Genomic DNA, 15,966 nt, shown 5'->3' with positions numbered 1-15,966 from the left:
AGGTGCCTGAACATTGAAAACCATTTCCGATCAATAACTTCAGAATCACTTGACCTAGAATGTTGAAACTTAATAGGATGATTAGTCATGCATAGTAGATGACTCCTATTGATTTTGGGGTCTCTCTGTTAAAGGTCGAGGTCACAGTGGACAGAACATGGAAATTCATTTCCAGTCAATAACTTGAGAACCGTTTCACCTAGAACCTTCAGACTTCAAAGGGTGGCAGTGTTTATGGAGTAGATGACCCCTATTGTTTTGGTGGTCACTCCAGCAAAGGCCAAAGGGGCCTGCACATGGAAAACAATTTCCAATCAATAACTTGAGAACCACTTAACCCAGAATGTTGAAGCTGTTAAAGGATGATTGGACATGCAGAGTGGATTACCCTTATTGATTTTGAGGTCGCTGTCAAAGGACAAGGTCACAGTGGACAGAACATGGAAATTTATTTCCAGTCAATAACTTGAGAAACATTTGACCTAGAACCTTCAGAGGGTGACAGGGCTTAAAGAGTAGATGACTCCTATTGTTTTGTGGTCACTCCATCAAAGGTCAAGGTCACAGGGGCCTGAACATGGAAAACAATTTCTGATCAATATCTTGAGAACCACTTTACCCAGAATGTTGAAACTTCATAGGATGAACTGATATTGGGGTCACTTAATCAAAAAAGGTCGAGGCAACAGGGGCCTGAACATGGAAAACCGTTTCCAATTCATAACTTGAGAACCTCCAGGCCCCAAATGTTGAAACTGATTGGGATGATTGGACATGGCAAGTAGATGATCCCTGTTGCAGCCAACCATAAGTGACTCTTTGACTTTCACTTCTGTCTATTGACTTCTTGTCTATACGACCATGCATTGGAGGAGACATGCGCTTTTTTACAAAAGCATCTTCTAGTTTCATTAAAAAGGCACGTTTGAAAAATAGGTATAATGTAATTGCTCCTGTCAATCGGTTAAAGTTGGAAACTGGACGTCTGAGCCTTCAGCAGTCAAAATTCACTGGGGGATTTATACTGTTTGAATCAGTTTACTAGTATCAAATGTCATGGTCACAAGAACGTTGTGACTATTCTGGTCAATATCTCGCTATTGTCTCTTGGATCAAAGTTCAAGGTCTCTGTGACGCGTGACTGATAAGTTCATCAAAAACTGGAGACTGATCAGCATGAATCTTCCTGTTATGATTGCCTGTGACCATTATATGACTCCTACAGTTAAAGTGATAAGGGACTGAAACTGATTTACGGCTGTAATTGGAAAATGTATTAGCATAGAATTGTCCACACACAATGTTTGGTTCAAAAGGGCACAGTGACCAGACTGAAAACGGCTGAACTGGAGCAATCAAATGCCTCAAGTCAGTAATGGAGCCTTATTGCGTTGAGGTCAGTAGGTCGTAATGACATTGAAACTGAAAACTTTCTGATAGCCTGCATGAAAAGAAAATTGCCTGTAGTCGGTTTTGGGGTCAAGGGTCAATGACATTGGAAAATGCTTTGGTCTGGTTTCCTGTCATCGGTGTATTGTGTTAGGGTGAGGTAAAGGTCAATGAGGCTGATCGTCATGAGAAAGTTCTTGTAGCTACAGCAGAAATTTGGTAAAATCAGAAGATGGATTCTGTTGTCTATAGGGAGTAGAGAAAATATCTATTTGCAAAACTTTACAATATACGCGTGAAGCATAATAATTTAAAAGAAAACAATTCCTACATACATTATCAACTTATTCATGAACAATTTCTGTAGAAGTGCAGTCCCCCACCTCCTTTGATGCATTCAGTAACTGTACAAGGAACAGAAATTATTTGGTTACTGTGCACTGGACGTTTGACGTACTGACCTCGAATCAATAATTATGGGTCAAAAGTGACCTCTGTATCAAATGTGATCCAAGACCAAAGCATTCTCTAGTTATTTGGCAAAAAAAGGTTCTACTGTTCTGGGTCAATGTGACCTTTACCTACTGACCTCAGAATCAGTAGGGGTCATCTGCTGGTCATTATCAACTTCCCTATTAAGTTTCGTGATCCTAGGCCCAAGCGTTTTCAAATGATCGTCCGGAAATGGTTTAACAATGTGACCTCGACCTTCGACCTACTGACTGGTTATTTGCTGGTCATGATCAACCCCCCTATCAAGTGTCGTGATCCTAGGCCCAAGCGTTCTCGAGTTATCTGGAAATCGTAGACCTGTTCTGGATCAATGTGACCTTGACCTACTGCCCTCAAAATCAGTAGGGGTCATCTGCTGGTCGTGATCAACCTCCCTATCAACTTTCATGATCCTAGGCACAAGCATTCTTGAGTTATCTGGGAATCGTAGACCTGTTCTAAATCAATGTGACCTTGACCTACTGCCCTCAGAATCAATAGGGGTCATCTGCTGGTCATGTTCAACCTCCCTATTAAGTTTCGTGATCCTAGGCACATTCTATGTTATCGTCCGGAAACCGTTTAACTGTTCCATGTTATAACACACTAAATAGTTGTTGTTCTTTATTCTATATAAAATTGACCTATTTCCAATGACCGCAGCACACATCAGGATCCATTTTAAATGTCTGTAACTTACATTTTCTTGAAGAATATTGTCAGTGCTAACTAAAAATCAAAAGAAAAGTGGGGGTCATGTTTGATGCAAGAAAAATGATTTTCAGTCAAACACAAACTGCATAATCAGCTAAAAAATGAGACCCCAAATTATACTGGTGGTGTATGATCTACATTTCCATGAAAAATTTTGTCATGTTGTTATTTCATTATGAAAATGCTACCTACACTTCAAGCATAGATCTGTCATGTGATTTTAGCAAAAAAAAAAATGCAAAGAAAATAAGGAAAATAGCTCTGCAGAGCAAAAAAACTGAGGACTATTTGTATCCGCCATTATGCGACTACCATTTTTTTTCGCGCCATTTTTCTATTTAGTGTCTGTATGCCTATAAAGGTCACTGTGACCTTGACTTTTGACCTACTGATTTAAAAATCAATAGGGGTCATTTGCTGGTCATGATCAACCTTCCTATCATGTTTCATGATCCTAGGCCCAAGCGTTCTCGAGTTATCGTCAGGGAACCGTTTAACTGTTCCAGGTCAGTGTGGCCTTGACCTGTGACCTACTGATCTCAATATCAGTAGGGGTCATCTGATGGTTATGAGCAACCTTCCAATCAATTCGTGATCCTAGGCCCAAGCGTTCCTGAGTTCTCGTCCGGAAACCGTTTAACCGTTCCGGGTCAATGTGACCTTTACCTTTGCCCTACTGATTGGGTCACCTGCTGGTTATGACCAACCTCCCTGTCAAAGTTCATGATCATAGGCCCAAGCGTTCTCGAGATATCATCCGGAAACCGATTGGTCTACATTCCGACCGACATCTGCAAAACAGTGTACCCCTCCTTCTTCGAAGGGGGCATCGGCTACAGAATGAAGATTCCTGCGAAGTTTCCTTGCAGTAGAGTTATTATTTGACAGTGCCAGAGCGAAATGAAAATTTAGCGTCTGTTGAAAACGGGCCCGTGTTATGGGCCAGACGGTTATAGATGACCTAAATTCAATACCTGTCGCATTGATAATTATAAAATAGGTATATATTTTAAATAGGTTACATTTTCAGACTAATGTACGAGCGTTTCCTCTTTGATCACCTTGGCCTTGCAATGGTGCTACGCAATTAACAAGGATATGGATGCAATTAACGAAGGATACGGAATAACCTGATAGACTACAAAATTATAGGACAGATTTTAGAAAAGATGCCCTACTGCATTCTTCGAGATTAGAAGTTAGTATTATTGAGAGATATACCAGTCTGTTGTTACATTATCTGTTACACACTACGTTAAAACTGGTAGAAAAGGGCGACTTTAAGGAACACTTTCTGCTGAGGTTTGTACCGTGACGCAGAAACTGCACTTGCAGGTCTTCATAATAACTGAGGAAAACTAAGAGTAGCATGTTCATAAAATTTGTTGAAAATACCTTTGTTGTTAGCAAAGGAGTTCAGAAATTAGCTACATAAACGATTCTTCCCGCGGCCCTCCCTCTCCTTCTTACTCCCCCACACGTGTACACACAGTATAATGAGTATTTATCGTTTCATCACACCTGATTCTAGTTGCACGTGTATTTCTTTCAACAATTGACAGTACCCAATTACTTTCGAAACGGGTTTTGTAGTACAAGCATTAGATTAATTAACAAAGTGCATGTAAAATTGATCAGCCACTTTTTTTGTTGATTTGAAATTATATTGAACTAGGCAATAAACAGAAATATATTTGGGCTATGTTCAAGCATTATAAAAAAAAATGAGTTAAGTTGTTGGATGTTTGAGCAGAATTTCATGAAAAAATAAACAACAAAAAAAAACAACAACAAACAAACAGCTAACACAGCGTTAGATCGAATCTAGTAGGTATTGCAAAGCCTTTAGTGCGTTTATAGAGCTCTGTCCATTGACCCCGCTGTGGATTGCGGCCCTTGTCCCCGTCTTATTTTAGGAGTGTCACTTAGGCCCTGTTATCATCCCTAAAGTAACCTCCCACCTTTGCGGGTTTGTTTGTTTGTCCGCCATCTTGGGTGTTCTATGCCGACTCTTTGAAGAGGATGCGCCGGATTTCGCAGACGACAGTGTTACTGCGATAAACATTTTTGTACATTGGCTGCAGATGTAAAGTGATTGGTTACACCAAGTGAAAAAAGACGATCTCTTTTCCTCTGGTCCATCGCTTTTCCTCTACCCGACCACTTCAGACTACTCGAAAGTCTATTTTAGCTAATTAGGAGACGAACGGACAAATAAACAGTAACTATATAATACATATACACCACTGAATGTTCAACTATAGCTTACTAAAAAGTCTGCCGGAACATAAATGTTGTTTATGCTCATCTCGAACGGAAAAAAAGTCCCGGCGCTTATGATAAAACCAAATATGCGCTTCTATTACTTCGCAAAACTACATTCCCCAACTTTTGAAAAGATTACTGTTAATGTAGAAAACAAATAAAGTTGTAGACACTGTCGTTACTTCAAATGTATGACGATCAAGTCGCCTTGGTTGTGCTGACCACCAAAGTTTCCATCCACTTGTGTTTGAGGAGCGGTTGATTCGGGCCGTGATCATGGATATATTGTTCGTAAACCTTACCTACATGTAAGAAAATGTTATTAAACTTTAGAAAAGATTAATTGTTTGGATAGTCGAGGAGATGAAATGCTGTCGTTATAGGTTGATATTCCAGTGAGTATAAGCATCATTTTACATTCGAAACTTCAACAGTTTCATCTGAATCGAGTATACATCAGAATCACATCAAACTTTGTCCGTACAGCGTCTTTCATCTGCTTATAATAGATGAGTTCCAATGGATGTCACGAGCACTCAGGCCGTCAAAGGATATTCACTAACTTTGGTCTGTTGTATGGGATTTGATTTGGACATGGGATTTTTTTTTAAATATTAGGTGAGAAATTGTGGCCTCTGATGCATTGTTGGGTCTAAATTTTGATGAGTACAGACACAATTTGAACACGTTATAAAATATCAGGACAGACGACCGACCGCAACCTCTCTGATTCCTTTGACTAACTTAAGGCGTACCAAGACTACTAAAATCTATACCTGAGGAAGGGAGTGAAGAAGGGAGAGAACGGTGGAAACCTCCTGTATGCGGGGGTACGGGGGACCTCCTCTGAACATTTTATGAAATATCGATTTCAAATGATGCACTGTGGTCGTGTTTGATGGATATAATGAGCTCATACAGCACCTGATGATCCGCACAAAAAAGCACATGTACTTGCCGTATGCACAATGATTCATTGTTAATGGACACAATACGATCACGGATTTATGAAATAAAGATAAGTAAATACATGCTAATTACTAGTATCAAAGCTTAAAATACTTGTCGATTAACTGTGTTGGATTATGGATGGAATTCACACTACAAAAAGATGTACGATAAAGAAGGGTTTTTTAAAGACGCCTTTATGACGTCCTTTAAAGATGTGAGAACACCTTTCAAAAACAAGCAAAAGAGACTTGAAAAGGACGTCATAGAAAAACACCGTAATAACAAACAAGAAATATCTTTAAAAATGATGGTCGGCGAATTGTAATAAGGATAGAAGTTTATGAATTTTTCATCTAACATTCATCTTTCATCTAACATTTTTCAAATTGCAAAACTAAACACCGCACTTTAACAATTTAAATGGTTCTCTTTTAATTTTTCGCAAAGGTTTCGTAGGGTTGCAATTTTGTTTCATTTATCCTTAGACGAATAATTACAGCAGTAGTTTGATGAATATTCATGGAGCGGTTCATGAGAAGAGGTCATTAAACGTGTTTATATTTTTAGCTAAATTGGTCCCTATCCCCATTTGTAACAAAATAGCAGGAGACCTTACGATATTGTTACACACAGAGTTTGATAAAAATCCATTACATTTTAGTGGTTAATGCGAAGAAAGGCATATCTACTTTTAGCTATAGTGGTCCCTAATAGGGCCCAAGTTCTTATATAAATAAATTTGGAAGAGGACCTTATAATCATGCTCCAGACCAAGTATGACAAAGATCCACCAAGCTGTTCATGAGACGCTGTATAAAGGCATTTCTAGTTTTAGCTCTAGCAGCCCCTAAAAGGGGTCAAATGTCCCAGCTGAACAAAGTTGGCTGCGGGCCTAATAAAGATGCTACAAATCAAGTTTGATTAGAATACATGAGAAAAAATCAATTAAAGGATTTTTTTTATTTATTATTTTTATTTATTTCTAAAATAGGCCAACTGATCCCGCTTTAACAAAATTTAATGCATATTCGCTATTCATGAATCTTTGGACAATGACGCCACACCTATAACAAAGTGAAGGTCAAGCAAAACTTACACTTGTAATTATTTCAATATTTCTGTTTCATAAGCAAAGTTTGACCGTAGTCATATCACATAGATAAACTGTATGCAGCATACCTTCATTTCAGTGTAATGAGATTCAGTCATTATATAGCATAATTATATATAATAAAACAGATTTCAACTGAGTTCAATATTTGCATACCATACTAAAGAAAAAAATTCGTATATAATAAATCAGTTAAATAATTTATAACAAATATATCAAAGCAAACAAGTACTCATTTTAATATGCAATCTGAATAAGTCAAAAAAGCAAGAAACCTTTCATATACAGACAACAATTGTAACAAGGAAAATCTTTTAAAAAGCACTTCTCTACATAAAAGACTCTTATCACACCCTTATTCATGTGATACGCAGACCGTATTCAGCTCTTTCTTTAATTTGATATATGTTGGTATTTGAACAGGTTTTTATCATATTTATTAAACTTACTTATCATTTTGAGATAATCAATATTCTTGCTAAATATACTGAGCCAAAGTTTGATTTAAAACTGTGAACAGCATCATTTAGGATAAACGCTTTGTCTACATTTCACTCAGCGTAGCACAATCAACAGAGTGAAAGAAATTGCCACTCTCGTCCAATCAGGCAGAGTGTTGCATAAATCTTCCGTTCTGATAAATTATCTATAATGCGTTATCAAGTAGTTTGACTTGCAAATTGAAGTCACATGGCATAGGTAACGAAAACAAATTTAGACGGCGTTCGCCGAAAAAGAGGTCTTTTGTTTGATGGGATGTGTCCATAAACTATGTCACCAGTATGATTGATGTCAGTTATTAATCCCCTGCTTGAGGAGATAACAGGAATGTCCTCCGTCCGCAAATCCGGATCCTGCCATTACTCAAAAAGTATTCATAAAACTTGGTATGTTTATAGAGGATAATTTGTAGATAATACACGTATATGACTTATGCTTGTAGGTTAAAGGTCAATGTCACTAGTGAAGGTCAAGTATAAAAATGGTTTCAGCTCCATAACTTTTATAAGCATTGGTGGGATTATATTAGTGCTGCACAGAAATGTTTCACCTGATGAGACAATGTCAACACATGAACTATGCTTGTCGGTTAAAGGTCACTGTTTTTTAAGGTCAAATAAAGAATTTTTTGTCCCATAACTTTTTATCACTACACAGAAATATTTCCCATGATCGGACTATTTGTAGCGCACATGGCCCGTGATTTGTCGGTCAAAGGTCAAGGTCACTATTGAAGGTCGGGTTAAAATGTGTTTGTTTCTGCTCCATTTTGTGTGAATTGATAGATTATCTTTATACTGCACACAATTTTTTTTAATGTTTCCCATGATGAGACAATGTGTTGTGTACATGATCTATGCTTGTAGGTCAAGGTCACTATTGAAATTTCTTAGTTCCTAAATACCTTGAAGCATTTTTAGTCTTAACACTGTTGCCAACAACCGCAAGGGATAAGCACTTAACAAAGTTTTATACCGGTAGGGGACTTCTGTTTTGCCGCTGCAATACTCGGTCATTTGTTAACATGATTACCTTTTGATGGAACTGCTAGATCTGGTCGATTCTACCCCCATTTACAAATGAAATAATAATAATTAATTCATACAATTAAAAGGATAATCTTTCCTGAAAAAAAAAACAACAACAAACAAACAAAAAACAATAGTACGAAGTTGTGCTACAGGGATCTCTGCAGGTAAAACATTATGTTTGATCGTATTACAGTAGGCCTACATGCAAATAAAATTTATTTCTTAGAATACTACTTTGGTAGATGTAGGTATTCGTTTAATTTAGTCGGCTTACATCACAAGGGTGCTTTCTAAATATATCTGATTGTTGCCTGTTGACCAATTTGTCCTATGTAAATAGTTACTTATAGAATGACTGATGGGCCTACTTGAATTCTAGAAAACATTGCCCTTTGTTTTTCTTTCCTTCTGTTTTTTTTCTCTGAGTAGTTGTATATTATCAAGACAAACGGCAGGTTTAATGCCTCCATTGTACACTTAAATGAGTTCAATAAAAAAAAAAAGTGCCCGAGCAAAATACTTTACCCGAACATGCAAGCTTATATTTATGACGTAAATGATACAATAATAACACCTAGAATTTCGATACACGGTAGATCGGTTCTGATTGTTTTAATAAATGCTGACACTTCTCATTTAAGTTACTCATAAAAATATTGTGATGATTTCTTTCGGCCCAACACTTCTTTTCCTCAGAAGAAGTGAAAAAAAAATATGACTAATATTCTAACATAGATCTAATTAGACTTACAAAGTCTGTTTTTTGAGATCAAGTAATTTTAAATAGAAATAACTCCTTCTTCATAATCATATTGATATTTTTTAAGAAAACCGGCGCATCTCAACAGAGTCAGAGATAAGAGAAAACAAGAAATATCTTTAAAAATGATGGTCGGCGAATTGTAATAAGGAAAGAAATTTTATGAATTTTTCATCTAACATTCATCTATCATCTGACATTTTTCAAATTGCAAAACTAAACACCGCACTTTAACAATTTAAACGGTTCTCTTTTAATTTTTCGCAAAGGTTTCGTAGGGTTGCAATTTTGTTTCGTTTATCCTTCGACGAATAATTACAGCAGTAGTTTGATGAAGATTCATGAAGCGGTTCATGAGAAGAGGTCATTAAACGCGTTTATATTTTTAGCTAAATTAGTCCCTATCCCCATTTGTAACAAAATAGCAGGAGACCTTACGATATTGTTACACATCGAGTTTGATAAAAATCCATTACATTTTAGTGGTTAATGCGAAGAAAGGCATATCTACTTTTAGCTATAGTGGTCCCTTATAGGGCCCAAGTTCCTATATAAATAAATTTGGAAGAGGACCTTATAATGATGCTCCAGACCAAGTATGACAAAGATCCACCAAGCTGTTCATGAGACGCTGTATAAAGGCATTGCTAGTTTTAGCTCTAGCAGCCCCTAAAAGGGGTTAAATGTCCCAGCTGAACAAAGTTGGCTGCGGGCCTAATGAAGATGCTATATTTTTTATTTATTATCTTTATTTATTTCTAAAATAGGCCAAATGATCCTGCTTTAAAGGTGGTCAATCACATTTAAACAACATTTAATGCCATTTTTTACTTTTTATATATTCTGGTAGAGATTTATTTAAGGAACAAAAAGACCCATTACATAGAGTTAGATTCCTATTAGAAATGAATGTTTTATTATTTTTTATAAAAATTTGTAATTACTCCCCTTTAATATAAAAGTATTTAAAAAGCTGAGTAATTCATTTTATTTCGATACAATTTCTAGTTTTACGTTTGCATTTGATAGACATACCAATTATTTAACAATCTGAACCAAACGGCAAGCTTTAAATCTGTGTGTAGCTTCTGAATTCATTTATTTCCAATCTATCTTGGTTGCGCAACCAAGATAGGCAAAGGGAGATAATAATAATTTTTCAAACTTGCGTTTCTATCGAATTCCAACTAAATACATAATTGTTAACGAAAATATTTTACAAATATATTACAATATATCTAATATTAATACCTTTCCTTAAGCAAAGTATGCTTATCAAATTTATACTTATGATAAAATAACTCTATCTTGGTTGGGCAACCAGGATAGGAAAATCAAATTTTAAAAATACCTCCAGTGATAATCTAACTTGTATTAAGTGTTTAGTGAACATAAATGAGTGTAAATGATCAGATGTTAAAGTTACAAGCAAATCCCTTACATGGTCAAAGTCTGATTATCCACCTTTAACAAATGCATATTCGCTATTCATGAATCTTTGGACAATGACGTCACACTTATAAAAAGTGAAGGTCAAGCAAAACATACAATTGTAATTATTTCAATATTTCTGTATCATAAGCAAAGTTTGACCGTAGTCATATCACATTGATAAACTGTATGCAGCGTACCTTCATTTCAGTGTAATGAGATTCAGTCATTATATAGCATATATATAATAAAACAGATTTCAACTGAGTTCAATATTTGCATAATATACTAAAGAAAAATATTCATATATAATAAATCAGTTAAATACTTTATAACAAATATATCAAAGCAAACAAGTATTCATTTTAATATGCAATCTGAATAAGTCACAAAAGCAAGAAACCTTTTCATATACAGACGACAATCGTAACAAGGAAAATGTTTTAAAAAGCACTTCTCTACATAAAAGACTCTTATCACACCCTTATTCATGTGATACGCAGACCGTATTCAGCTTTCTTTAATTTGATATATCTTGGTATTTGAACCGGTTTTTATCATATTTATTAAACTTACTTATCATTTTGAGATATATCAATATTCTTGCTAAATATACTGAGCCAAAGTTAGCTTTAAAACTGTGAACAGCGTCGTTTAGGATAAACGCTTTGTCTACATTTCACTCAGCGTAGCACAATCAACAGAGTGAAAGAAATTGACACTCTCGTCCAATCAGGCAGAGTGTTGCATAAATCTTCCATTTTGAAAAATTATCTTTAATGCGTTATCAAGTAGTTTGATTAGCAAACTGAAGTCACGTGGCATAGGTAACGAAAACGAATTAAGACGGCATCGCCGAAAAAATCAGAAAGTGCTGTTTGATTGTTTTAAGCAGCTAGTCTAAACATAAGTGAATACAAGGTTAATACCAAATATTTTATCAATATTTTTTATACAGTTGTTAAAATCAGACTTGTGAATCGGCAAAAAATATATGCACGCGCGTAATATGCGTGTGGTCCTTTTTAAAAGATATCCAATAGCTAAATTATTTTACTGAAATATTTTTTATTTACTCCAAATGTAGAAAATCCTGGTCAAATATAAATGATTTTACAAAACATATGAATTGATTGTGTATGTTGAGCTACATTCATAATTAAATGTCACGCAGTAGGCCTAATTAAAAAAAAACTTCCAAGTGTTTATATTTAATAGGGCATACACATTTATACTAGGCCTATGTTCAGCCATACATGTATCCATTGAGTACTATTTTAACCTAATGCAAAGTATTATTAATACATTTAAACGTGCTAATTTTATGTTTACAAAAACTGCATTTAGGATTTGTTCATGCTTTCAAATTTAGAATCCATTTAAAAAAAGTTACATTTTACGAGCCAAAGCACGTCTACAATTTAGCGAACAAATGCCAGTCTACACATTCCATTGCAATTTTCGGTAATTTGATTGGCCCAAATTTAGAATCTCCTATGACGTCATGCATATTAATTAATCAAAATGGAGTCGCACAACAAAAAATTCTCATGAAATATGCCAAGAAGGAAAAATGGGGAAATTCCCCTACCGGAAGGCTGGGAAGAGGGTCGGGACTTTGATGGAAAAGTGTTTTATATAAACCATACCACTCAACAAACCACATGGATTGATCCAAGAGACAGGTAAACCAAAAAATTCGAGATAGGAATGTCGGTCACGGCAAGAAAACAGTGCCGAACTCGGCATTTTAGTGAATTTTGTTTCTTTCTTCTGCGATTTTTTCAGTATTTTCACGTTATAAAGTGTAAACGTACATAGGGATTACTGCTGCAATGAATTCATTTTGCATATTTGCATAGTTTTATCAGAAAACTCGAAGGAATGCGAACAATTTTGTCACGGTCGTTCAGTGTTCAAGGGAAGTAACTGCCATCTGCCTTGCCAAAAAAGAGTATTTGTGGAAATTGTTCTGGAAAGAATTCAAACTGCAACTGAATAACATCCTAGATGAAAAATAAAATAAGATGACAGAAGTTGATCCAGACCTGGGTTCTTGTGTCAGTTTTTACAAGGACAATTTGGTATCACTACATGCCTACAGACTGAGACCTGTGCAAATTAAGTGTTCAGTTGGGCTAATTTATTATACGCTGGTCACATGAGTGGCAAGTAAAAATCCATTTAAAATCCAAAATTGCAAGTATGAGCTTAATTGTGTGTGAAGATAATAAATCAAATGTATTTTCTAGTATTCTTGAGCTTCTTCTATTCATGCTTACGAAAATATGCGGCATTTTTGGAGTATTTACTCTTCTGTCAGGGGTCACACTGGGAATTTTTTTCTCTGAGCCACTGCTTTTTCCGAAGATAAAATTATGAGGCCAACAACGGCGAAGCGCATAGCATTGACGTTTTTGTAGGACTACATTATATGTACCAAAGTACTACTCAAGAAATTAATGTAGTTAATTATAACATATTTCTTAGTAACCCTTTAAAAAGCTATTTAGAAATCAATTTGTGTTAATTTCTAAAATAATCATTTTTATAAACATCTGCAATGTAATAAAAAAATTCTGAAAACCACATTTAAAATAAAGATGTCAAAAAAAGAAAAAAAATGGTTTAAAAAAAACTGTCTTATTTTGCACATTGCCTGTAAGTGGCTGGGGTTCGATGCCTTCGCAAGTTTTATTCTCGAAAAATACTTCAAAATAAGAGCTCCTTTTGCAACAGTTGTCATATTTTCTTAAATGTAGACTTTTTATTGGCTTTTTATTAAGATTGCACTAAAATATCTCGTCAGAAATGACAGTAATATCCGAAAATCACAGTCGCGAAAACGGGTGACAAATTCGAAAAACGTAAGTTGGAATTAAATATTTGATAAAATACCTATGTTTTATTGCTTTTCTATCATCATAACTATTCAATATTTACAATTTCTGCTTGTCTAAAGCATTTTTATTTGTTTTTGCCCAAACTAACCCTCGGCAATCATAGAAAATTTGTCTAACGGCCGACTGCTCATAAAATCGCATCAAGTGCACAAAATGATGATTATAAATATAATTATCCAGTTTGTTATTCAATAATCTAATTATCGCCAATTAACTGCCTGATCAAATAAAAAAAATTCAAATTGGCTCCCTCCCTTTCAATAACGGATGTTGTGTCTACACAGATTATCGATTTTTCACACCTTTTGGTTCGTAAAACAGGCAATATTCGTAGTTTTGCAGACAGATATAGCTTCGGGCCATTTTCGCCAATCAGAAATTTTCGGAGCCACATTTAATTTTTTGTCGCAAATGGCTCAAGTGGCGATCGACAGCGTGACCCCTGTCTGTGTATGACAATTGCAGGAGCTGCAAGTAAACAGAACAAGTTTCTCATTTTTTTATGTTAAAACACCAATTAAGGTAACATAATATTTCTTATGGTATGTTTACTGCCTGGTATTGTCTACATAATTCCAAATGTTTATTGAGGGCAAGGTCATATCATGAAAACGTACGATTTGCTTGTACGATCAAGGCACATTGGAATGCACTGGAAATTCCCAGGAAGCCAAAAAATGCCAACCCATTTGCTAGCGGCAAAATGGTGTAAGCCACAACAGGGACAAACTAGCTATTTTCATTTAGGGGCCCAGACTGTCAAAAATAAATGTTTAAGTTAACATTAGGTATATGGGCATTTTCTCCAACAATTTAGGGGCCCAGTCCAAAATCTAGGGGCCATGGGCTACTGGGCCCCTGCTAATTTATATCCCTGCACAAAAATGAAACTAATTGGTCCCTGTAGGAATATGACATACACTTTATTGTGTCCCTGTAACTTCAGTATTACCTCAAAATGGTTAAAAACTGCATGCCAGCAGATCGGCAAGACAGAGCTTTGCCACTATCATAGTCTATGTACAAAAGTTAAAAAGTAAAAGCCATCTATATAGAGGTGTGATATCTGTTAGTGTTGCCGTGAAGGCTTCAGGTGTGGACACCGGACAGGCCTACTGCATTGTGCAGGAGGTTTTTCCACAAAGTGATGATGACAGGAAAGAACTCCAGTTTGTGACTGGTATCTGTCTGAAGCACAGTTCATGGCCTCTGGAGTCCATAGCCTATGGGAAGGGTAGATGTCAACAAGATAAGCTTTGGCTATTGTAGAGCATGTTACATATACATAGATCTGGATATGTTACGTTAGTGCTGCAGAGTAATCCAGATCAAGTTTTTAGGTATCGACAGAGCGAGCTGCCCTACCACTCGGTCTATGAGACAGTCATGTGTCTGATTATAAATCATGCTGATCAGAAAGGGCATACTTCACATTTTACAACATAACTTAATTATTAAGTTGTCACAGAGCAGATTGTGATTTGTAGGCACAACCACGATTTAAGATCTGTGCAATGTAAAAAGAAATCTACAATGCTTTTGCAGTACCTGTTGTGTTTGTGTGCTGCAACTATCAATAAAGGTTATAACTGAAAACAAGATACTAGTAATCTACAAGATGCAGTATTTAATTAAATAATAGGAAAAAAAACTAAAAAACAGGGTGAATTATACCATGTCTTGGGATGATACCCAAACTTCGCATTGTTTTTTTTCCTTATGTATTCATTTTACCAGGTAAATTTAGGTAAGCATATATGCTTACAAACTTTTTACAAAGCCTTGAAAGGAGACAAAAAAAATGTAAATTGATATCAGAAATTTATTTGTTGTAAATTAGCAGGTAAAAACATATTTACTAGTCTAACCTTATAGGCTCATTACTTATAAATACAAGTGAATACATGATTGTATTGAAGGAAGGAAGACAAGTCCTTGTAAATGCATTTACGATTAGACTTGGAGGGAATAATTGTAACCTGTCTTAATATGTTAAAACTATGGAATATTTGTGTTTTATTTGTTACAGATACACAAAACCACAGACATTCTCAGATTGTGTAGGTGATGAGTTACCATATGGTTGGGAAGAGGTGTATGACCCTCAGATTGGTGTCTACTATGTAGATCATACTAACCGTAAGTAGACATGTGTTTTTGTGTCCTACATCTTAAGTAAATTGTAGTATGGACAGGATAACATTTAAGTGCTGATTAACATTGAAAAATCAGGTATGAACTTCAAGAAGAGATATTATTAAAAAGAAAGATGTTGAGGTATTCTATTCAGATACAGTTTAAGTGGTCATACTCATAGCTGTTTTCTTGTCCAGTAAACATGCATATATCATCCACATAGAGTAACAGGTCTGTCTGGTATTACCATAAAATCCAATATTTTTTTCTGCCAAAGCTATC

General features: G+C 35.6%; 1 protein-coding gene across 4 annotated transcripts in view; it reads left to right on the top strand.

Moving 5' to 3' along the window:
* The first annotated feature begins 12,162 nt into the window (after positions 1–12,162).
* Positions 12,163–15,966, top strand: part of LOC123556594 (protein KIBRA-like) — a 45,984-nt gene continuing 42,180 nt past the window's right edge. For all 4 annotated transcript variants that reach the window (XM_053542863.1, XM_053542864.1, XM_045347428.2 and 1 more), the window contains exons 1-2: positions 12,163–12,330; positions 15,578–15,687. In XM_053542863.1, coding sequence (XP_053398838.1) covers positions 12,203–12,330; positions 15,578–15,687 — 238 coding nt within the window. In that variant the 5' untranslated portion in view covers positions 12,163–12,202. The remainder of the gene's footprint in view (positions 12,331–15,577; positions 15,688–15,966) is intronic.

The sequence above is a fragment of the Mercenaria mercenaria genome, chromosome 5 (genome assembly GCF_021730395.1).
Source record: "Mercenaria mercenaria strain notata chromosome 5, MADL_Memer_1, whole genome shotgun sequence".
In the NCBI taxonomy this organism is placed as follows: domain Eukaryota; kingdom Metazoa; phylum Mollusca; class Bivalvia; order Venerida; family Veneridae; genus Mercenaria; species Mercenaria mercenaria.
Note: the sequence above shows the minus strand (reverse complement) of the source record. Positions and strands in the feature narration are given on the sequence as shown.